Source organism: Artemia franciscana, chromosome 7, assembly GCF_032884065.1.
Source record: "Artemia franciscana chromosome 7, ASM3288406v1, whole genome shotgun sequence".
Classification (NCBI taxonomy): domain Eukaryota; kingdom Metazoa; phylum Arthropoda; class Branchiopoda; order Anostraca; family Artemiidae; genus Artemia; species Artemia franciscana.
This window is the reverse complement of record NC_088869.1, coordinates 47,886,885-47,912,776: the sequence shown is the minus strand read 5'-3', so window position 1 is coordinate 47,912,776 and position 25,892 is coordinate 47,886,885. Positions and strand designations below refer to the sequence as shown.

The 25,892-nt window shown below is 34.3% G+C and overlaps 2 protein-coding genes across 10 annotated transcripts in view; both read left to right on the top strand.

Annotated features, from left to right (window-relative positions):
- LOC136029392 (zinc finger protein 28 homolog) overlaps positions 1-20,269 on the top strand; it is a 33,467-nt gene extending 13,198 nt beyond the window's left edge. For 3 of the 4 annotated variants that reach the window (XM_065707734.1, XM_065707735.1, XM_065707736.1), the window contains exons 3-4: positions 6,825-6,974; positions 14,434-15,449. In XM_065707734.1, coding sequence (XP_065563806.1) covers positions 6,825-6,974; positions 14,434-15,149 — 866 coding nt within the window. In that variant the 3' untranslated portion in view covers positions 15,150-15,449. Of the gene's footprint in view, positions 1-6,824; positions 6,975-14,433; positions 15,450-19,783 lie in introns of those variants that run through there. The other variant, XM_065707737.1, reaches the window with a different exon arrangement.
- A 4,595-nt stretch (positions 20,270-24,864) lies between these two features.
- The window catches only part of LOC136029391 (zinc finger protein 420-like), a 49,129-nt gene continuing 48,101 nt past the window's right edge, over positions 24,865-25,892 (top strand). For 2 of the 6 annotated variants that reach the window (XM_065707733.1, XM_065707727.1), the window contains exon 1: positions 24,878-24,992. The gene's annotated coding sequence lies outside the window, so the exon portion shown is untranslated. Of the gene's footprint in view, positions 24,993-25,892 lie in introns of all 6 variants that reach the window. The other 4 variants (XM_065707732.1, XM_065707731.1, XM_065707728.1 and 1 more) reach the window with 3 other exon arrangements.

Sequence of the window (25,892 nt, the reverse complement as noted above, 5' to 3'; positions counted from 1 at the left end):
TGCAAAGCCATGGCACTTTTATGTAACGATTTTCATGCATCAGTAATTCTTGCTTAGTCACCTTCTTTTCAAACCGGTCAATTAGCTAATGATAGATTAATCACTTTGCTTATAATTATTTTTGTAAATTATTTTCTATTAATGATATTATCTGATCAAGATTATTCAGTGCAACTTTGATTATTAATGCTCACAGTATTGTTCCTTCAAACTAAGTTTTGATAAGTTTTTTTTTTTGTTTGGTTAAGAAAATTTTCTTTGTGCGTCACAGGAATGCTGATCAAGAGAGTATTAAGGGGAGAAACGAAAAGCCCATACCTTTTCACCCTTGGTTTGGTATTTTCATAGAAAAATCGAAAAAAAAAAAAAAAAAAAACAAACACTCTTTGGGTATTTCTTAAAAAAAATGTCCAAAAAATGCTGATGATTTTGAATAATGAGTTTTGTTGTGTCTTCCTAACCAAACAATTTTTTGGCACTTCTATTCCATCATTGTATTAGTGAATTATTTTTTAATTATTTAATATAAAAAAATAATAATAATTAACATAAATAAAAACTATTCAATTGAATTAGTGACACTTCTTTGTATAATATATAAAGAAATAGTGCAAATCCTTGCACTATAATATATAAAGAAATATATTTATAAACAAATATAATATATATTTGTATAATATATTAATATAATATATATATATATATATATATATATATATATATATATATATATATATATATATATATATATATATATATTACTAATGTCCTTGCGTTGGTCCAACAAGGTGTTGCTGCAGTTGGGTTTGACCTCGGGGTCTCGTATTACCAAGATGAGATCCAACCCACTTTGTCACCACAGGTCGACTCTGGCCCACCAGTTAAGCAGGGGAAGTATTTTGTCTGGTTTCACCATTGTATTTTTAATTTTTAGTGCTTGTGATGATCATGGATTGGTTTTGCTTTGATATTTAAAAAAGGAGAAAAGTCGGGCAACGCCCACGTTTGTTGTTCATTACAGAAGAAACTTGTGTTTAGGAGTATGACACACATTGGAAAAAATGGCATGCTAAACAGGAAATATAGGATATTGGAGGAAAACTCATTGATATATCAATATTCTGATGCCCATTCATTTTGTGGTATTTTGTTGATGAAAATCAAAAGGAAAAAACTGTACAACACCCTAGGTTTGGCTTGGGAAAGAGAGGTCTGTTTTTTTCTTTTGTTTTCCCAGGGTCGTCACATAGAACAATCTCATGCCGCATGCACAATTTGTGGCCCATCTGTGGTCCTTTTAATCTTTTGAGTGGCTTTTGTGCTGACTGAATTAGAGGCTCCTGAACATAAGTACTTGAGAGTTGCTTCTTTTCACATTATTCACATTTTCTGGATATTGATTTTCTAACAACATCCGTTGGGTAAGTAAATAATCCTAATATAATTTTTCAGATACTTCTTATGACCTTACCTTTCCTGTATGGCCTTTCCTCTAGTTGTTAATATACCAAATATAAATTTCTGCTGTTTGTAAGCCAGCCATAGCAATTGTTATTGAAATTCTATTTTTTTATGGGGGAAAACTTGAGAATCTTTCCCTTTATTCGTGTTTGTTTACTGACATAAGGATTTTTAGTCCTACGAATAAGCAACCTTATACTGCCTAGATATAATCACTTGATTCCAAAACTTTTAGTGGGAAACGTATTGTAATATTAGCTTGAAATTTATGATCATCTATCCCTGGAACCTTTCAATACAGTAATGTAATGTACAGTAATACAGTAATGTAATAAATTTTCAATACAGTAATGTAAGTGGAAACGAAACAGGTTTTCACTATAATGAAATATATTTAAGCTTGAACCGTGATATATAATCATATATGTGGAGGGGCTTATATGTATAGAAAGTGGAACTTCACTTACCTGGGTAGTGTTATTAGTAAAAGATGGTGGATACCGTTGAGATATAAAAAGCAGAACACCCAAGGCTCAGGGTGTTTTTTAGCATTTGAAAAAGCTTGGAAAAATAGAAGATAAATCTGCAAACCAAGGTTAAAATAATAGAAGCTGCAATGATGGAAGTGTACAAGCACTATTCTTTTCTTAAACTTGGGTACTTTGAAAGACGGAAGAAGATTTTTTAGATTTCACTAGAGTAACTGTTAACGTTAGACGAATCTTAAAGGAATATGGTCTAGAGACATGGATCAATAAGTTCTGATACTCCTTTTAAGTCCCATCCTCCCTTTTGAAGTACTCAAGAGACTAAGCTGTGCAAATGACTCTAAGCCAGAGCGCTTCGATCCAACTGTCGATGGCTATAATGAGAGAAAGTTTGAGATGGCTAGAACATATTTTGAGGATAAAGAATGATGGATTGCCAAAGGTCATTCTTTTTGGCCATGGAAACAGGGAGTAAGGAAGTATTTAAATGAAATTTGAACTTCTCTGGAGGGTTTAAAGAGGAAAGCTTAGAATATATTGGGGTGGAGAAGGAGTTTGTGTAGGCATGTCGTTTTGGAAGACTTGTACGTATATATATATATATATATATATATATATATATATATATATATATATATATATATATATATATATATATATATATATATATATATATCATGAAAAGAGAAATCACCAATGCAACAGCACAAACACACACACAAAAAAAAAAAAAAAGAGAGACAGAAGGAGAAAAGGAAGACTGTTTTCCTAAATTAGTGATTAATATAGACCAGCACTTGAATGAGGCCTTAACCCTACTCATCCATACAATCACATAGGTCAAACAGCATAGCCACACACAATCAACCATAAAGAATAATCCATGGACAGGCAGTCATGTCGTCAATAAGTATAAGTCGTCATTTACCAAACAATAGAAAAAATAATATAGACAAATAATTCAGAGGCAACATATATATATATATATATATATATATATATATATATATATATATATATATATATATATATATATATATATATATATATATATATATATATATATATATATATATATATATATATAAATATATATATATATATATATATATATATATATATATATATATATATATATATATATATATATATATATATATATATATATATATAAATATATATATATATATATATATATATATATATATATATATATATATATATATATATATATATATATATATATATATATATATATATATATATTCCCATCCCATATAGGTTCGACATGCTCTTCGTTTGGCCCTCAATGGATGGCCAAAAACGGAGATAATCGGCAATACATCATCCTACATCCTCAAAACGAGAAATTATGTATACTATACATATATATATATATATATATATATATATATATATATATATATATATATATATATATATATATATATATATATATATATATATATATATATATATATATATATATATATATTATACTTATATATATATTCATAATTCGTTTTCGGGGTCTTTACCGTCGGGACGTCCTTGGCCGTATGTATAGCGCTGTTGCTCTGCCTCAGGTATTGTTCCCGTCCCTCCTCTTCCGAAATTTCAGACCTTCTGATCTTTCGCCCATTAAAGTTTCTTATTTTAATTGTAAATTTTTGCTTGGTTTCCCCGTTTCTTTTAATAACACTGAGATTGTTTTAAAGCTTAATGTGAAGGATCCTGTAGTCTGTATAAAGAAAAAATATAAAACATTCGAAGATAAGGCGAAAATTAACCTTTTAGGCCACAATTTATTTCCGTTTTTTAGTAACAGTTCCGGCTCTTCATGATTTATAGGCTAAACTGTTTAGCAAATGTTTTTGTATCTTTTTTTTCAAGTATTTGATCAATATTTGATAGGTTTTGATTGTAATTGTTATCATTTGTTTTTTTCTTCTTTATATTATATAGTAGCGTACTCCTCATTTTGTGAGGGAAATAAAGAAAATAAATAAATATATACCAAATTACCATTGACCTTAGCTCCTCGAGAGCTATTGTTGGGTCATAGGATGTCGACGGAACTTTTTAACTCGTCCCAAGTTCGTAGTTGTACTAGAAAATTCTCCGTATTCCGGCATCAAGAATGTCCTTGCCGTCCTTTGATCTATGGCATAGGATATTGGGGTAAAAGTAATAGTATATATATATATATATATATATATCCTACCTACATCCTTGAAAGGGAAACCTTGCCTTTCTGTCCTAATATTGATGCTGAGTTAGACTTTTCATGAGCTTCCTTAACTAGAAAGGTGAATACAAGCATGACTTCAGGGTGAAATTGAGGGTTTGCATCTTTCTCTTAGCTCTAATTCTCTAACTCTTTCTCTTAACTCTACTTTTTAAAACCGTAAAAAACTTTAGCGTAAAATGCGGGGCGTTGAGGAGGAAAAGCCCCTTTCCCATACGGAGTAATTTCTGTTCGTTTTAAGTTTTAATGTCGCGCCTTACTTTCAGTTTAAAAAAACCTGTTTTTTTATTTAATTTCTGAATGTTTTTGAAATAATGCATGTTTTGATTTTGGCCCTCCGCACATAAGCAATTAAAACGAAATTTGCACATTATTTTTTTTTTTGGCTAAATGGCTTTCTCATAGTTTTAATCGGAAGATTTTGAGAAAAAAAGGAGCGGGGTAGGAGGCCCAGTTGCCCTCCAATTTTTTGACTACTTAAAAAGGCAACTAGAACTTTTAATTTTTTACAAACGTTTTCAATAGTAAAAAATATACGTAACTTACGAATTAACTTACATAACGAACTTGTCTACTCGTATGTTTGTATTACGTATATGAGGAGGCTCACCCCCTCGTCAATACCTCACTCTTTACACTAAAACTAAATTGTTTTCCTAATTCCTTATGAATGACCCCTGAATCACAAAGGCCGTAGAATAAATAGTTGACGCTACTAAAAATACTTTAGCTTAAAGAGCGAGGTATTACGAGGAGGTGAACCCCTCATATGCGTAATAATTTCTCTTCGTTTTAAGTTTTAATGCTGCTCCTCAGTTTCAGTTGAAAAAAACTTTTCATATTTATTTTTTCTTTGTTTTTTCAAATAATGCTAGAAAATCCTGCGCCCCCTTGACAAATTTCTCCGTGGAAAGATCCTCCCAACCCCCCACCCCTTCAACTTCCCCCCCCCCCCAAACCAAAAAAAATCCCCCTGAAAACGTCTCTACACTTCCCATTAACCATTACTATATGTAAACACTAGTCAAAGTTTGTAACTTGCAGCCCCTCCCACGGAGACTGTTATTGGTTTAAGACCTAATTATTGGTTTTTTGACTATAGTGAATAAAATGGCAATCTCAGAATTTTGATCCGGTAACTTTGGGGAAAGTGAGCGTGGGACTGGGCCTAGGTGCCCTCCAATTTTTTTGGTCACTTAAAAAGGGCACTAGAACTTTCAATTCCCGTTAGAATAAGCCCTCTTGTAACATTCTTAGACCACGGAGTCAATACGATCACCCCTGGAAAAAAAAACAACAAAACAATAACAAACAAACTAATAAACATGCACCCGTGATCGGTCTTCTGGCAAAAAATTCGAATATCCACATTTTTGTAGATAGGAGCTTGAAACTTCTACAGTGGAGTTATCTGAGACGCTGAATGCAATGGTGTGATTTTGGTTCAGATTCTATGACTTTTAGGGGGTGTTTCCCCCTATTTTCCAAAATAAGGCAAATTTTCTCAGGCTCGTAACTTTTGATGGTTAAGACTAAACTTGATGAAACTTATATATTTAAAATCAGCATTAAAATGCGATTCTTTTGGTGTAACTATTAATATCAAAATTCCGTTTTCTAGAGTTTTGGTTGCTATTTAGCCGGGTCGCTCCTTACTACAGTTCGTTTCCACGAACTGTTTGAAAAAGTCATCTTTGGAAGTGTTTCAAACATATTCCCTTTGAGAAAATAGGTGGTTTGATCCTGAATAGGAAGTATTTGCAAAGTACATCCTTTGACTGGGAAATGGAAATCTTCATGAACATTTTCTTAGTGAAAATGAATTACCGGAAGACATAATTTCCGGTGGCAATTTAATTGAGGAAGTTTTTGGCGAATGTTTGTCTGACGAATGTAAACAAAGTTTTAATTTGATAAAGGATCAAGTTATTTTAGCTTCAATCAACAAATAAGCTAGTAAAATAAGTTCGAAACGATTGTCGATCGCATCCAAGAAGAATACAAATCGTATAGAAGTTATGAATATGTTTAAAAGATAAAGAAAAATGAGGAATTGAATTCACTTCAGACTTCTCAATTCAATTGAAACTGCAGAATTACCACAAAATGACTTAAAATTTGTAAAAATACATAGTTATCATTTTGCTTAACTTATATGTTTCAGGAGGGATAATGGGATCCGCCTTATTGTTACTGAATTATGCAACAACATAAAAAAGCGAATATCATTACTGGGGAAGAACAAGGAAAGAAGTTCACATTTCCCGACTTATAGCGGACTCTAATAAAGGTCAACTCGGATGTACTGTTCAACGACATCAATTTCCACTTCGACCCGCGTTTGCCATGACTATACATAAGTTGCAAGGGAAAACTTTTCAATTTGTTGGGGTCGACCTTAGTACTCCAGTTTTTAATCATGGATTGTTATAGATAACGATTAGTATTTACAATATGTGTTACATCATTGACATTTCAGGTCACAAGAACGAGCTAAATAGGTCAGAACCTTAAGGAAGAATTCGTATTTTTTCCAGGGTGGTTGCAACGAACTTGTGGTGCCATCCTGACATAAAGAAGATGGTCACGTCTGCGGTATTTTTTTTTAATATTTCGTTCTTTTTCAGAAGCCGAAGATGATTGTTTAAGGACAGATGTCTCTTATTTATGCCATGATCAGCTAGATATTAACGAAGACACTCTTTCATTCAATTCTACTGAACCTAAGCAGGAATGTGATATTTATCATCTTGATTCAGCCATCAATGATGATATTGGTATGTGTTCTAAGATTTAGAGATATAGTATAAATTATTGCTCGTAAAATTATTCTCTTAAATATATTTTATTGGCATTAATTGCTGTAAAAATTTAATCCTAAGGTTATTGAATGTCAAAGAGATTTACAAGCTGATGATCTATCAAACCCTTCTAGAAATCTTGTCATTACTATTTTGCATCCGACCCTGTTTTAAGGGTCTAAAGGGCATACAAAGTGGTAAAATATAATAGCCTCGTGATTTTTCCATATACAGTGCTTCAACTTTTATTACTGTCTGTGCTGTTGTCTAAAATTGGGACTATATAGAACAGCTAAGAAAATTGAATTCAATGGTAGACCTTCGTAAAATAATATAGGTACGAAGAAATAATTATTTATTTTTATTTTATAAACGTGGTATAAAACGTAAAAACTTGCACTGAGGACAGGGTAAGGTATAAAATGCTTGAAAAATATTGAATTTTTTCAACTTCAATAAATTGCTTCGCAGATCAACTTGACTGTCGAGTTCGGAGTCTAAATTACCATACTTTGAAAGTAAATATTTTCAACTTCAATAAATTGCTTGACTAAGCAACTTGACTGACTAATTCGGGTTCGAAATTACTATAGTTTACAAGTGAATTTTTTCAGCTTAAAAAATTACTTGGTAGAGCAAATTTACTGACTAATTTGGATTCTTAATTACCATGTTTTCAACTTCAATAAATTGCTTGGCGGTGCAAAATTGACTGACTAATTTGAATTCTTAATTACCATAGTTTGCAAGTAAATCTTTTCAATTTCAGTATTTCTCGGCAGTGCAAATTGACTGACTAATTCGGATTCTAAATTACTATAGTTTGCAAGTGAATCTTTTCAACTTCAGTAAATTGCTTGGCAGTGCAAATTGACTGAATAATTCGGATTCTAAATTACCATAATTTGCAAGTAAATCTTTTCAACTTCAATAAATTGCTTGGCAGAGCAACTTGACTTACTAATTCGGATTATAAATTACCATAGTTTGCAAATAATTGTTTTCAACTTCAGTAAATTGCTTGGCAGTGCAAATTGTCTGACTAATTCAAATTCTGAATTACCATAGTTTGGAAGTAATTCTTTTCAACTTCCATAAACTGCTTGGCAGAGCAACTTGACTGACTAATTTGGATTCTAAATTGTCACAGTTTCTTAGTAAATATTTTCTGTGGTGCGAATCTAGAGTTAAGCTAATATGTTTTAAGAACACATCTGTACTACGTTTTACGTGTACTGTACGTTTTAAGAACAATACATAACGTTTGACAAAAAAAATAAAATAAATTAAAAAAATAGCCAAGAAAATTACAGACTGAATCTACTTCGTTTCTGGGATATTTTTTAATTATATGTTTATATATAGCATTATTTGTTATGTAATATGTATAATATACTATATATATAAGACGAGTGCTCCAAACTAAGATTGGGGCCCTGTAGCTATGGTTCACGCTACCATTCCCAGTGAGGCTAGAGGAGAGCCTTAAGTTGCACCTCTTTGCGGTAGATTGGTGAAACGTTCTATTTGTTGCCTAGCGCGACCGGCAGAACGGCTAACGCAACGGGGCACCAGAAGTTTGGGGAGCTGCTGTTCAAGTAAATTCCCATGAAACACCAATGGATACAGAAGATTCAGATGTAACGATCAATACTACCGCCGTAGCCGACGTCCGCCGCGTCCTCCGTAGCCGACGCGGATCAGGTTCAGATGATCCCTGACTCGAGAAGTGGGCTAACCATCCCCACCAAGAGACTTAAATTTGGTTCTAGGGAAGAAGTTGCAGGGCCGAGTCAACTAAGGTGCTCCCTGCTAATGAAATGAAAAAGTATGGTCTCAATATATGTTGCCTTTCTGAGACTAGATTGAAAGACATACTGACAAAATCAATTGACCTCACGGACTCAGAAACTTTCAAACTTTACTAATCTTGACTGACTGATGGGAGCGGTCTCCATGGAGTCGGATTCCTCCTGGACCCTATTGCTGTATCATCTGTCATCCCTTAGCAACCAAAGTCAGCAAGAATCTCTACCCTGAGACTGAAAGGCGGGATTAGTAACGTGACTATATTGTCCGTGCTAAAGATGTGTTCTACTCAGATCCGTTCTGCGCAGGGAATACTCGACTCTATCCCATGGCGCGACATACTATTTGTCGCTGGTGACTTTAACGCAAGGATCGGTAAAACAGATGCAAACACCGAAGGATTGATCGGACGCCATACCATCGGAGATAGATGCTCGAACGGCGAGAGGCTGCTACAGCTTGCCAAATACAATAACCTATGTCTGGTTTACACCCAGTTCGAGCACAAGAAGCACCATCTTGTGACCAGGAGATCTAACGACGGGGTCACCGAAGCCCTGATCGACCATTTCGTCGTCAGAAGACCTTGGAGGAGCTTATGTCTGGATACAAGTCTACAGAGGTGCAGATACAGGCTGAACAAACGGCTCCGATCACTTTCTTCTCATCTGTAAATTCAGTCAAAGACTAAGCACCCACAAAAAGAAGATACAAATCAATCGGTTCGATGTATCGAAACTAATGAATCCACAGATCAAGGCTGATTTTGATTTACTACTTAACAACCGATTTGAGGCCCTTACTGACTACACTGACGTTGAAGACCGATGGTACAAGCTGAAAGTCTTAACACAAAAGGTTGCTGAACAGGTTCTTGGTCTCACCAAGAGTAAACCAAGGCTGTGGATCTCGGACAAAACAATTGAGCTAGTTGAAAACAAACGCCCCCTTCTCAGTGGCCCTAATGAACCCTTAAAAAATGCTCGCAAGCTGGTAAAGCAGTCTTCTTGTAGCGACAGGGGGAAATACGGTTCACAAATGGTTTCTGATATGCAACAAGTAGCAGAATCGCATAACCTAAGGAAAACATTCAAGCTACTGAGGGAAGCAACAGGCAAGTCACCCATCTCCACGAATTCCCTGAAAGACAAAACAAGCAACCTTATTCAGACGGAAAAAGACATTGAGCGATGGAAAGAAAATTTCTCCGAGCTCCTTAATCCCTCAAAAGCTCCGTGTGATCTACCCGAATTCCAGAGTGCACCGAAGGAGCCCTACCTGATGATCAACAGCCACCGTCATTTGCTGATATTCTGCGGGCACTGACGAACATGAAAAATAACAAAGTCCCCGGACAGTGATGTATAAGTCATCCCCTCACTATTATGTCAGCTGAATGACTTGCTAGTTAAGGTATGGACGACAAATAAATTACCAAAAGATTGGAAACTCTCAGTACTTATACCGGTATATAAAAAGGGAGACAAAGTAGTCTGCTCGAACTACCGAGGTATATCACTAATAGACCACGCCATAAAGGTCTTTTGCATAGTTGCTCTCAACCGTCTCAAGGACGCCCGAGACATTTTGACAAGACTAGAACAAGCAGGTTTCAGACCTGACAGGGGCTGTCAAGAACATATTCTTTCCCTCTCGCCTCATCCTACAGCAGAGCGAGGGATTTCAATTGTCTGCTTTCATCGCCTTCGTTGATTCTGTTGCTGCTTTTGACACCCTTATCAGAATCGAGCTTTGGAAGATTCATCAATATGTACTAGACCTTTCAAAGGCTTTTGACAGTGTTGTTTATGCTCATCCTTTATTTTCTCTTTATTCTAATGGGGTGAATTTATTTGTTATTTTTGTTATGTGGTAATGGTATAAACATAAGTACTTGTGGCCTAGATTCAACCCAGTGGAATGTATTTCTGTTCAATGCAGACTGCGCCAAGGAGGAGTCTTATCCTAACATATTTTTAAGATGTGTATTGCCTCCACTTTAGCCTTGGTTCGATCAACTTATTTCTATGGAATGCCTTCGGTCTTCTTCATGTTTTTGTGTCTCCATGGAATGCATGGATCGAAACCTTCGCTGTCTAAAATGGTTGGTACCGTTCGTGATTCACTTAGTAAAAATGGTATAACTTGAAATACAGATAAATGCTAATATTTATGTTTTAACTCCCGCGCAACGTCATTCTTGCTTAAATGTTCTGATTTCTGTATTCCTGTTGTTTCTTTCTTTGAAGTGGCTTTGTATCTCAGTATGCTCCAGCATTATGAGTATACTTAATAAGTTTGTAGATGATTCTAGAAACAAGATTCGGGTTACTACTACTACTACTACTACTAATAACTCACTGCAGCACCAAGCCGCCTGAGGCCAACACAGCTACGCACGCTCCTCCTCCAGGTTAGCTATTCTAAAATTGTAGCAAATAGGCGAGATTTAAACGGAAAGCCTTGTGTAAGTTGTATTTGACTTTTTGTGATCATACTGTGCTTTTTCCTGTTGGTGTTTTTAGTCTGCTAAAACAAATACCAGGATGTCTTGCATCTGCGCTTGTATTACTTTCGACATCTTACGTTCCTTCTTTATTTGCATTCACGTACTCGGAGCTGAAATTTATTCCTAATTAAAGCGCATCTGATGTGACGAATAAGCTTGAGTTATTTCACATTACGTTGCTAAAGTTTGGCAACACTGGCAAGTTTGTGGCGCACCACTGGCTTCTTCGTCTTTTCGTTCATTTGTTGAGTTTTTGTATTTGTAATGTTTTGCATATTTTCCTGTCTTTTCTTTGTACTTCACTTTTCTCCTTTATTTATTAACGGGTTACAAATAATTATTATTAATATTATGTGTCGACAGCGCAACTAGGTTCTGCATTCTTCATAATAATGTTTAATAATAATTCTAATTATATACAGAATGTTAGAGCTTTGTAATTTCATTACTGTAAATACCTTTTATGTCGGCTTTGTTGGCATAGGAACCAAAATATTATTCGAATGTGTAGTAAGTAAGTAAGTAAGTAAAATATTTATTACCCGTATTTTTCACAAGGAACAAAACGGAGTACAATGAAAAAAAAAGAAAAGAAAAAAAAGAGAAGAAAAACGGAGAGAAATTTAAAACACAACATGGAAAAATACATAATCAAGAAGTGTAGAAATATTTAAGCCAGGGGTGGTTCCATTTTGCCTGGAAATTAGAAATCAACCGGTTTACCGCGATACTGGGGTCTGCAATCCTGTGCTTATCAATCATATAAGTATTTCTCGTCCACAAGGGGCATCGCAGCAGGAACTTCGCAAACCTAAAATAAAGGGACTGGAGCTTGCGTTTTCGGGTGTCAGTTAATAAATTCCAAAATGGCGCGAAATATAGAATATGCGGCAGTGCGACAGCGTTATACATATTCGCGAGATACTTTCGGCATAAGAGAGTCTGATGGCGACGATAGACCCGTCGCGCTATTCATATATTGACATCTTATAATAAGATCAATACCCAAATGAGAGAAGAGACTTGCCTGCGGTTAATCCTTTTCATCCTTTCTTGCGATTATTTCGATTCGAATTGCTGTTTTTATACTTAATTTTGTCATGATAAAATTCCTTTTTTTTCTTTTTTTTTGCTACTCAACTGTATTACCATGTTAGTAGGTCAAAAATAAATTATAAAAATAATTACAAAAATTACAAAAAAAAATAAATTATTAGTATTATCATATTCTTTTTCAATATTCAAAAGGTTGCTTCTTAAACTATTTTCAAGGTCGAAAGATGCTCTTGAATTGAACTGTAGTTTTTCTATGTGTGTGTGAGAGAGAGAGAGAGAGAGAGAGAGAGAGAGAGAGAGAGAGAGAGAGAGAGAGAGAGAGAGAGAGAGAGAGAGAGAGGAGAGAGAGAGAGAGAGAGAGAGAGAGAGAGAGAGAGAGGAGAGAGAGAGAGAGAGAGAGGAGAGAGAGAGAGAGAGAGAGGAGAGAGAGAGAGAGAGAGAGAGAGAGAGAGAGAGAGAGAGAGAGAGAGAGAGAGAGAGAGAGAGAGAGAGAGAGAGAGAGAGAGAGAGAGAGAGAGAGAGAGAGAGAGAGAGAGAGACTTTTATTTTAAAAACGACTTTCACAGTGCATGGCGCCGAATTAGCGGTTTACGTCAAGTATTACAGTCAGATAAAACTTGTCAAATAAAAAAAAGGGAAAAGCACAGACACACAGTGTCCGACAGACACTTGTCAGATTAAAAAAACCGATCATCAACTAAAATCAATGAAAGCATTTCATTAGATCAATGAAATATTTAATTTATCGCAGCGACTTTTTATGATGCTCTGAAAATATGTAAACCAGAGGGTTACAAATCTAAATTTAATTAATTAAATGTGGGAAATATGTCCCACAAATAAGCTGCTTTAATTAAATACTGATAAATATCTATAGGTTTAAAAAAACATAATATTTTTAGATGGTTAGTGTTCATTCACAAATAACGAATTTCTTTCTTTCAGTCCAAATATATTTTTCGAAATGTTTCATTCTGGAAGTGAAAATAGATTATTACGCCGAACGAGGTGTTTATGATCACTTTCTATTTCCTTGCATTATTCGGAAAATCTCCGCTCTTTGGTGAACGAGATTTAGGTGATTTACAAACTTGACGTATTCTTCCACAAAAATAAAGACTGTTTATATGGAAACAAAATGAGTTCCGAATAATGTAGGTTCCGACCTCTCGATACTTGGCCCTTGGTTGGAGTAAAATGCCTGTTTGAGGGCAAATCATCTGCCTCTCTTCTTGTTTTTCCGTAGATTCTTCTAGGTATGCATTTTGAGTTTGGTTTGTTTCTTGTTTTTCTTGTTTATCGTTTTTCCGTAGATTTTTCTAGGTATGCATTTTGGATTTGGTTTGTTTCTTGGTTTTCCGTAGATTCTTGTAGGTATGCATTTTGGGTTTGGTTTGTTTCTTGTTTTTTCCGTAGATTCTTCTAGGTATGCATTTTACGTATGAAAACAAAGAAAGGGAATAAAAAATGAAAAGAGAAAAAACAAATAGGTGAAAAAACGAGGATGTTATCAGCCAGTAGCTAAATATGAAAAACAAGCAAATATTTCGACAAGGACCTCCGCCAAGTCGTCCTCAGTGCTCAAAAAAAAGAAACAAAGAAGAAAACAACAGCAAAATCTAACCTTTATAAGTGAACTACACGAGAGGAAGAAAGACACTGACTCAACCAACAAAAACCAAGTTTAAATCAATGAAAGGAAAGTTACCAATTAGATTGAATAAGTATCCTTTGCCTTGCAACAGATTTCGCCTGTCTACAATTTCGGTTTTCATTAGATATGCGGACAGGGTATCTAATTTAAGACAACCATTTCAATTCCAAGTTGTTTCTTTGTTTACATTATATTAGTTTTGCAAATATTTCTCACGTTGAAACTTAAGATGGTTTAAATGCCTTGACATCTTTGTCTTTCTGTTCATTTCAATTTATAATTTTTATTTATTGCTCTAAAGATTATCCGCAACAGTTTTGTAATAGTCGTTTAGTTGAAACTCATCTTTCAAATGTTATTTTAACTTTGTCCATAAAACAATTTTAATGTTTTTTTTCTTTTTTCAGATATCCAATATCGTCGAACAGTCTCTATTAATCCGGGTCTGCAAGACGCTCACATGTCTGAAACGTGCATGCAAGACGTCCCATTTAAATGCAATTTGCATAGACATTGTAAATATTGCAAAGATGAAAGACAACACGAATGTAAAGTATGCCAAAAAGTATTTTCTCAGAAGCGTAATTTAACCCAGCATATGAGAATCCACAGTGAGGAAAAACCGCACGAATGCAAAATATGTAAAAAGCGCTTCGCTCACAAAGGTAAATTAACTCAACATTTGAGGACTCATAGTGGGACAAAACCATACGAATGCGAAGTATGTAAAAAGAAATTTTCTCAAAAAAGAAGTTTAACTCAGCATATAAGAATCTCCAGTGGAGAAAAACCGTACGAATGCAACATTTGTAACAAAAACTTTACTGTAAAATATTATTTGACTCAGCATATGATAATTCACAGTGGAGAACAACCTTACGAATGCGAAATATGCAAAAAGAAATTTTCATTGAAAAATACGTTTACACTTCATATGAAAACTCATTCAAGGGAGAAATCATATGAGTGTGAAATATGCAACAAAAGTTTTACTCAGAAGTGTAATTTGACTAATCATTTGAGAATTCATAATGGTGAGAAACCATATGAATGCGAAATATGCAAAAAAACTTTTGCACAGAATTCGAATTTGACTCGGCACATAAAAAAACGCCATGAATAAAAGTACAGTGTATTTTATGACATGTCTTTCACCAATGCTATGCGTTTGTTTTGGTTGTTCGATCCTTTGAAAAACTTCGATATCTGAGAACGTCAAGCTAAGAACGTCACCTATAGCTCATGCGGTCTCAGAACGCACTGAGGTTCCTTTACAAGATAGTTTATGTAATTACAAGCTTTGATTAAGTAATGGGGTTTTGTGCATATTTTATGTCCCTTTTTTGCAATGTATTAATTCCCAGTGATGATGGTTTTATATGAATTTCTTTTAAAACTCAGATAATACAAGTCTACCAATAAGCATCACAGGGATCATGTAAGTGTTCTGACTCATTCTAACTTGGTAATCTCATAACGAATGTCCAAAAAATTCCATCAGAGCTTAGTAATAAATTAAAAGAAATTGTGTTTAACTCGGGAGAATATTCGAAAGTCGTTTACAATATAATTGGTGATTTAGTATGACCTAGTATTTTGTGCATCTTTGTTTAGTTTGTTGACCGAAATGCGTGCACCTCTGTAAGTTTAGGTAAAAGAACCTAATGTATTATGAGATAAAATGACCTGTCTGGCGCTGGAATAGTTTTTATTTCAGGAGGTACAATATTTTCCATTTGATCTTTGCTTTTTAAATCATTTGACTTTTGAAAATTTTCATCTTCACTTTGAAAGGGAAATTAAGATTTTGAACCTTGAGTTTTTAGAAACACCGATGGTTCATGTAACGACGAAAAACATGACAAATGTCCATTTAAGGCCGCCTATTTTCGGGGCCTCCTCAGAAAAATCTGGGCTCGGCTCAACCACTGTAGATCAAAGAGTGTTTCAGTTATGTCTAGTATGATGATTGCAGAGCTATCTAAAAAAATGACTTTATCAACATATTTGGAACGTATTCATAAAATTTGTACCTTTGATATTAGCCTAAATGATTAAAATGTTATGTGAATATTACGGTAGTTATATCCAATTCAAACATTTTGTTATTCCACAAATCACGGATTCTGAAGGAAAAAACGAAAAAAAGGAAACGACCATATATAATGTATCATAAAAATATTCAAATGCTGTCTAATCTACTTAATTACTTAGCATTCAAACTAATTAAACCTTCAATTATTATAAGAGTACTTAGTTATGTTTTCGAACTTTCCAATAGAAAACTGTCCTAATTTAGGTAATTGATCCTAGTTAAATTTATCTTTATAAATTTGTTCCTGATTAAAAATAGATCCAGAAAATTGTGATCCGTATTGGTGAAGACTCCTCCAAATTCTTGTATTATTAAATAAAAAAACAAGTTTTTTTAAATGAAAGTAAGGAGCAACATTAAAACTACAGAAATTATTCCGTATATGAAAGGGGCTTTTCCTCCTCGACGCCTCGCTCTTTACGCTAAAGTTTGACTGTTTCTCTTAACTAAAGAAATTTTAGCGTAAAGAGTGGGGCGTTGAGGAGGAAAAGCCCCTTTGATATACGGAGTAATTTCTGTTCGTTTTAAGTTTTAAGGTCGCTTCTTACTTTCATTTAAAAAAAACTTGTTTTTTTATTTAATTTCTGGACGTTTTTGAATTAATGCATGTTCTTATCTTGGCTCTCCGCACATAAATAATTAAAACGAAATTTGCATATCAATTAGTTGCAATTAATCGGAAGATTTTGAGAAAAAGAAGCGATGGAGGAGGCCTAGTTGCCCTCCAAGTTTTTGATTACTTAAAAAAGCAACTAGAACTTTTAATTTTTTGCAAACGTTTTCATTGGTAAAAAATATACGTAAATTACGAATTAACTTACGTAACGAACTTCTATATTCGTATGTTTTTATTGCGTATATGAGGGGGTTCAACCCTTGTCGATACCTCGCTCTTTACAATAAAGCTTAGATTTTGTCCCAATTCCTTAAGAATGACCTCTGAATCACAAAGGCCGTAGAATAAATAGTTGAAATTACTGAAAATACTTTAGCGTAAAGAGTGAGGTATAACGAGGAGGTAAACCCCTTATATGTGTAATAATTTTTGTTCGTTTTGTTTTAATGCCGCTCCTTACTTTCAGCAGAAAAACTTTTCATATTTATTTTTTCATTGTTTTTTCAAATAATGCTAGAAAATCCTGCACCCCCTTCATTGAAATTCTCTTCCTCCATGAGAAGTTTCTTCATGGAAATATCCTCCCACGTAACCCCCCCCCCCCTCAAATTTCCCCACTAAACCAAAAAACATCCCCCTGAAAACGTCTGTACACTTCCCAGTAACCATTACTATATGTAAACACAGGTCAAAGTTTGTAACTTGCAGCCCCTCCCACGGGAGCTTAGGGGGAGTAAGTCATCCCCAAAGACACAGTTAATAGGTTTTTCGACTATGATGAATAAAATGGCTATCTCAGAATTTTGATCCGGTGAATTTGGGGGAAAAATGAGCGTGGGAGGGGGCCTAAGTGCCCTCCAATTTTTTTGGTCACTTAAAAAGGGCACTAGAACTTTTAATTTCCGTTAGAACGAGCCCTATTGCAACATTCTAGGACCACTCAGTCGATACGATCACCCCTGGGGGAAAACAAACAAATAAACACGCATCCGTGATCTTTCTTCTGGCAAATAATGCGACTTCTTCAATAGGGTTCTCTGATACGCTGAATCTGATGGTGTGATTGTCGTTAAGATTGTATTACTTTTAGGGGGTTTTCCCCCCATTTTCTAAAATGAGGCAAATTTTCTCAGGCTCGTAACTTTTGAAGGGTATAACTGATCTTGATGAAACTTATATATTTAAAATCAGCATTAAAATGCGATTCTTTTGATGTAACTATTGGTATCAAAATTCCATTTTTTAGAGTTTCGGTTACTATTGAGCCGGGTCGCTCCTTACTACACTTCGTTACCACGAACTGCTTGTTAGAAAGCCTGCCATTGCCAAGAGTACCAATGTGTCGAAAAAAAGTGGGTTGAATATTTTGCGAGCGAGTTCAGTGCACCTAACAAAAACATTTAGTTTATATATATATATATATATATATATATATATATATATATATATATATATATATATATATATATATATATATATATATATATATATATATATATATATATACATATATATATATATATATATATATATATATATATATATATATATATATATATAATATATATATATATATATATATATATATGTATATATCTATATACATATATATATATATATATATATATATATATATATATATATATATATATATATATATTTATATATATATATATATATATATATATATATATATATATATATATATATATATATATATATATATATATATATATATATATATATATATATATATATATATACATATATATATATATGTATGTATAACAGCCAGACTTTGTTCTTTCAAGTAAGATGAAATCTTAACTTTTTGTGTCGCCAATCGCCATTCAACCTATGATTCCATAATTAAAGAAAAAATCTTCTTCTGATGTTGATTCTATTTCAGCAGAGCACCTGCAACTTGCAGGTTCTTTAATCGAGCAACATCTAGCGATACTGTTTCAAATGATCCAGGTCCGTGGTGTAGTCCCTATGCAATTTTGTGTCGGACAAATAACTCCCATCCTCAAAAAGGACGCTTTCATGAGTAGTTATTATCCCCCCGTTACCGTTTCGTGTGCTACGTTTCTACTTTTTGAGTCATTCCTGATAAGAGACATTGAAGGAAAATTTGTCAGCCAGCAATGCTTAGGTAGAGAGCGCACTCTCTTTCTAACTGTAAATGTGCTAAAGGATATTGAAGACCTAGGTGATTTCTTGACTATATGTACGCTTTATGTTGCAAGAGCTTTTGACTCGTGTATATTTTCGTGGGTTTTGCTTTAGGCCCATATGAAAGGTACTGATGCTACGGTATATATTTGTCTAAGATAAATGTATGAAAATCATGAAGCTAAAATTTTAAGATGGTAGTCTGCTATTTCGCATCCGAAAAGGTGCACGCCAAGGAGCTTTGACATCACTAGTTTTTTTTTTATAATTACGTTTCTGGTGCTCAGGATAAGTTGAACTGTACATTTATCTTCAAAGGAGTTGATCTCTCACTAATTACGTTTGCGGATGACTTATTGAACCTTTCCTGCACTTTCCAAGCATGTTCTTCGAATTTTGATCTCCAAGAAAAGTATGAGCACATTGGTTTGAGTCTTAACACTGATAAAACAGTTGTTCTACCATTTAACTATAAAGGAAATAGAAGTTCAATAATTCTATCTGGCTCTGAAGTTCCTCTTGCTAGCAGCCTTGCTTACCTGGATATACCTATAGGAGCAAATCTGAAAGAAACTACAAACCTGGCACTGAAAAATTATATTAGTAAATATAAAATTATATTAAATAATTATATTAAATTATATTAGTAAAACTCGGACTGCGTATGCATCATTGGCTTCAAACGTTTCCTATCTGAATAGAGTTCACTGTTCTTAGTTATATAATAGTCTAGCAATTCCTCACCTACTTGTTCTTGCTCATGTTTGGTCTTTTTTTTTAACTGTGGTTAGAGAGTAATTTCATCGCCTTTATTTTAAATTTGCAAAGTATTTAACGGAAATGACAACATGGACCTGTAATTCTTTTACAGAGAAAGTACTGATTGGTAAACACAGATGGGAATATTGAGAAGCGTATTCATGATTTTTCTACTGAATGCCTGGAGTCTTTCCATCTTTGGTCATTTCTGTTTGTCCCGTGTTCACTTGATTTTTATGCTGTCTTTTCATGGATCTTGCTTAGTTTTTCTATGACGGGGTATAAACAAAGTGATGATGATGATGATAATCCTAATTAATTTCTTAATTTAAACATTATAAGATTTCAGCAGTACCTGGATAAAACATGGTAGTAATCAAAGATTCAACTAAATTGAATCTCTGCTATTTTTGTTTCATTATCAAAATGCTATATTTCCTAACATACTTTTATATCATTGAAGACTCGGCATACAAATATTGAAATTCTTTAAACAAATTCCCAGAAAGAATATATACTTGCTATAACATGAACGATTAGAAGATCTAAAGTACGGTGACCTATAAAAGACACAAAAACTAATCCTAAAGACTTTGTAGTTAAGAAATGACAGTTCGGAAATGACAGTTCGAAATCATGCTACCAAAACTCAATGAAAATAATGAGAGACAGATCTCATTATTTAAGCTCGACAAATTGGAAGTGAAAGACCATAAAGGACACTCATGCAAAGAAAAGGTTTAAGGAGTTTTCAAAAGGATATCATGATTTTTAAATAGCATGTGATTTTGTATAATACTTGGCTTTACATGTAGACCCCAGAAATAACAAGAGCTAAGAGCTCATATGGCATTTGTGACGAGGCGAGAAGAGCTAAGAGCCAAGAGATCATATGGTATGGGCTCTAACAAAATTCTGTGAATCAATAGATTGATTTAAAAAGGAAAATAAGAGGCTTAATGCCGGTCAGGATTTAAAATAAGATCTCTGAGTCACGATGTCCTTCTAAATATCAAAATTCATCAAGATCCGATCACCCACTCGTAAGTTATAAATACCTAATTTTTTCTAAATTTTTCCTCTCCCTTTAGCCCCAGATGGTCGAATCTGGGAAAACGACTTTATCAAGTCAAATTGTGCAGCTCCCTGACACGCCTACCAATTTTAATCGTCCTAGCACGTCCAGAAGCACCAAACTCGCCAAATCACTGAACCCCTCCCCCCAACTCCCCCAAAGAGAGCGAATCCAGTAAAATTCTGTCAATCACGTATCAAGGATATTTGTTTATTCTATCCATCAAGCTTCATCCCGATTCCTCCACTCCAAGTGTTTTTCCAAGATTTCCCCCTCCAACTCCCCCCAATGTCAAAAAATCTGGTTGGGATTTGAAATAAGAGCTCTGAGACATGAATTCCTTCTAAAAATCAAACTTCATTAAGATCCGATCATCTATTCGTAAGATAAAAATACCCCAATTTTCACGTTTTCCAAGAATTACGGTTTCCCCCTCCAACTCCCCCAAATGTCACAGGATCTGGTAGGAATTTAAAATTAGAACTTTAAAGCACAAGATCCTTCTAAAAATCAAATTTCATTAAGATCTGGTAACCCTTTTGTAAGTTACAAATACCTCAATTTTCAAAATTACCCCCCCCCCCCCAATTCCACCAAAGAGAGCAGATCCGGTCTGGTTATGTCAGTCACGTATCTTAGACAGGTTTCTATTCTTCCCATCCAGTTTTATCCTGATCTCACCGCTTTAAGTAGTTTCTAAGATTTCCGGTCCCCCCCAACTGCCCCCCCAATGAAGCTTGATCCGGTTGAGATTTAAAATAAGAGATCCGAGTTACGAGGTCCTTCTACATATGAAGTTTCATGAAGATCCAGTCACTCCTTCGTAAGTTAAAAATACGCAATTTGTTCTTATTTTTCAGAATTAGCCCCCCCCCCCAATAGAGCGGATCCGTTCCAATTATGTAAATCACGTATGTAAGACTTCTGCTCTTATTTTTCCCACCAAGTTTCATCCCGATCCCTCCAATCTAAGCGTTTTCCATGATTTTAGGTTCCCCACCCCAAACTTCCCCCAATGTCACCAGATCCGGTCAGGATTTAAAATAAGATCTTTGAGACACGATATCCTTCTAAATATCAAATTTCATTGAGATCCGATCACCCGTTCGTAAGTTAAAAATACCTCATTTTTTCTAATTTTTCAGAATTAACCCCTCCCCCAACTACCCCAAAGAGAGCAGATCCGTTCCGGTTATGTCAATCATGTATCTAGGACTTGTGCTTATTTTTCCCACCAAGTTTCATCCCGATCCCTCCACTCTAAGTGTTTTCCAAGTTTTAGGTTCCCCCCCCCCAATGTCACCAGATCCGGTCGGGTTTAAAATAAGTGCTCTGAGACACGATATCCTTCTAAATATCAAATTTCATTGAGATCCGATCACCTGTTCGTAAGTTAAAAATACCTCATTTTTTCTAATTTTTCAGAATTACCCCCCCCCCCCCCAACTACCCCAAAGAGAGCGGATCCGTTCTGGTTATGTCAATCATGTATCTAGGACTTGTGCTTAATATTCCCACCAAGTTTCATCCCGATCCCTCCACTCTAAGTTTTTTCCAAGTTTTAGGTTTCCCCCTCCCAACTCCCCCCCCCCCAATGTCACCAGATCTGTTCGGGATTTAAAATAAGAGCTCTAAGACACCATATCCTTCTAAATATCAAATTTCATTGAGATCCGATCACTCGTTCGTAAGTTAAAAATACCTCATTTTTTTAATTTTTCAGAATTATGCTTTCTAAAAAATTTTAGAATGCTTTCTAAAAATTTCTGAACAAGCATAGCTCAGACACAACTTAGAGTCAATGTTTGGATAAATCGGTATTCATATTGAAAATAAGATGTAAATGGAAATTCGAATAGCAATACAAATTTAAGAAAGAGCGAAAAACAAAACACTGAAACAATTACAGTTAAAAAATTCAATAAAAAAAAGGTTGGTGGGAATAGTGGAAGCAAGAAAGCTATTATGATTGGGGGATACATTCGATAGGAGCATCTATAAATTATCGTAGCATTTTCTTCAAGTTAGGTAATTTTTCTACTTATTGGCAGCTCTGTTACCTGTAATTGTGCACTGAAGACTAAAAACAGATTGTCCTTTGAAGCCAAAATGGCAGCATTTTGACGTTTTCTTACATGGGATGAATTCTCACTAAATTTTATGCATACTATGATGACTTTGAAAACAAACCACACTTAAAACATATCATTGGTAAAGTTTAAAAATCTGTTAGTTTTTCGTTCATAGAAACCGTTGTGACTATATGACACAGGGATCTGCTATTCATTTATTACTTAAATTTATCAATTCAGTAATTAAACTTTCATTTTCAAGCAACTACAATTCAATTATTAATTAAAGTAGTTTTTTGTCCAGCAATTACGATTTCAATCCAATTACAAATATTACCAATTACAATAGACATTCAAATGTCCTTAAGAAATATGTGATCGGATCAAGATTAAGAAAAGAAGTTGTATGATAGATCCAGGAAATGTGTGTATCTGATTATATAAGATGCCAAAATTTCTGGCAATCTTCTCTTTTAATGCATTAATGTGGAATTCGCTAGACAAATTTAAAAAAAAAAACAAAGAGAATGCCCATGAAACAGCAAAGCATTAAATCTTTCAGATACCGGGTCGGCAATCATAGCAATAATAGGAAATACCCAATCCATTGCGAAATAAATGTTTATGCAATGGTTGATAAATTATTAAAGGAGGCTACCCGTCTAGGATCTAAAAGTTCAGGGTGCACAAACTTTTATCCAAAGTATAGTAAAGCTACCAGGAAATCACAAATAACAATAAACCTTTAAAAATCTAGTGATTGACATGAAGAATATTTTTATTGAAAGCCACCAAAAAAAGAAATAAACACCAATAACAAGGAAAGCAGCAAAAATAATATTTAATTCAGAACCCAACATGTAGCCATAAAAGAACACATGAAGAAATTGAATGACGTAAAAGTAACATCCGTGATTGTGGAATTGACATACTATTTGTTCGTAACCTGCGGGAAGTGATCCCGAATATAGGAAACCTAAGGATTTTATTAAAATAAGAATGTGACTCGTTGGGCTTCAATTATGGCTGAGTGTCTATGCTATTCCTTACCTCAGGAAGTGTAACCAAATATAACGCTTCAACTTAGGAATAGTAGACATGTTATCCTTCTTGAACCTTGAAAAGATTTTATTTGGATCTGTAAGGTCCTTAAAAAGAAGAAGAAGGGAACTTCATGGAGATACACGTTGGCCTCAGTGTTGGTAGATGCAGTATAGTTATGCGGAATGTAGCAAAATTAGAAACCAAAAGTATCCAAGAACAATTTTCTCAATCATCTCAGTGATGTCCAGGTCTCCTGAGTTGTATAGATTCCCTAGGGAACGTTCCGATAGACGAGAGGAACTGTACCTGACACCTTGGTTCATAGACAAAAGACGATTGTATAATTTTATTTCCGTACTCACATACAACTTCAGTGATCGCTAGCTGAATGGCATGCATCGATGCCAGAACTATACTGAATACTTCTCTGGCTTCCAGGGGTGCCTTATATTCAGAATAAATCCGGATTTCTAAATTGAGAACTGGGTAGATTGACCTAAAAAAAAATGTCGTAATACAACTGTTCTTTTCAAAACCCAACATAAGGTCCAGCCTCCTCAAAAGAGTTATTCTTATAATGAGGATTTTCACCTCTAGTTCGTTGACCAAACCAGTAATAAAAGTTTGGATTCTAATTGGCTTATTCAAAACTTACATTTAAAAAAATATAATTTGAGAGTTTAAAAAGTATCATTTTTTGCTTGCTTTAACACTTGAGCCAAAAAGCACGAATCTTAAGGAATGGTTAATTTTAACTTTTAAACCTTTAGAAGTTTAAAAGATTCTTATTTTGAAACTTTTTAAAGGGATCGAATGAGGGATTTGATTCTGAGTTTTGTAGGGGGGGGGGGGGCTGGTTTGTATGTCACACTTTCCTTGGTTCTTTCCTTTTACTCGGTCTAATTTATAACTGATTAACTCGTTAATGAAGTTTGGAAGAATAAACCTGTGTGTAGCATAAATATGCCCAAAAAAGTAAAATTTTGGGGCACCTCGCTTGGCCTTTCTAGGCAAGAAACAGAAGAAAAGGCGCTGCTCTTAGGAAAGGATAAAGAGAAAAGAATGAAATAGACCTACGTCAAATATATTTAATGTTGCTATTTTCCTAGTTGGAATAGCTATGTGACATGGTTTGTTGATTAAATAACAAAGGGCTCTCTCCCCTGGGGTCCCTGACACCTGCACATTTAGTGTGTGGTTCAATTTTGGCTTGGTTTGACTGTGTTTGCTTGAGAGTGCTTATCAGCCCATTTCCACCCTGCTTAGACACTTAGTGCAGTGGCTGCTTCTGATTTATTTTGCTTGCTTTATAAACACTAGCCTACTATTGACCAAGGGTGCTGGCAGAACAATTTCCAATTATGTGTGTGTGGGTGTAGGGGGTGGGGTAAATACCAAAACATCAGTGGTTTTTGGGTGACAGGGAATATATCAGGAAATATTTTGGTAGGAACAAGTTTATTTCTAAATACTTTTAGGGAAAAAAACATATAAAAAGAGCAATTACATTGTATGCAAAATGAAACAAAATAGGCTACAGTAAATTTTAAACAAAAAGGTTTCATGGTGAAGGGATCAATTTACTTTATTTATAATATATTTGATTATTGTACATTGAAACTTAAAAGAAAATCAAACTCAAACCAAAACTTCTTTTGTAGATTATAACAGATGTGGACTTGTCTTTGTGCAATTTTCTATACCTTAGAATAGTTTACAGAAGGAGTAGAAATACTCAAGAATCTCTTGCCTGTATAGATACCACAATTTGATTTTATAACAGCTAGGCTATGTAAAGTGTGCCTCTTTCAAAACAGGACAATTCCCCCCCCCCCCTCAAACTTAAATCCCTTGTGTATTCAGACATTAAAAAAATAAAATAGCAAAAGAAAACAAAATTTGAACTTATTACCAAGTTGTCAAGTTAACCCTCTTTGTTTTATTGTCCTATTCAACTAAATAGAAGGAACAGGTTCAAAAAAAATTTTGTCATAAGAGAATCTTATCAAATAGTTTGTGATAAAAATAAT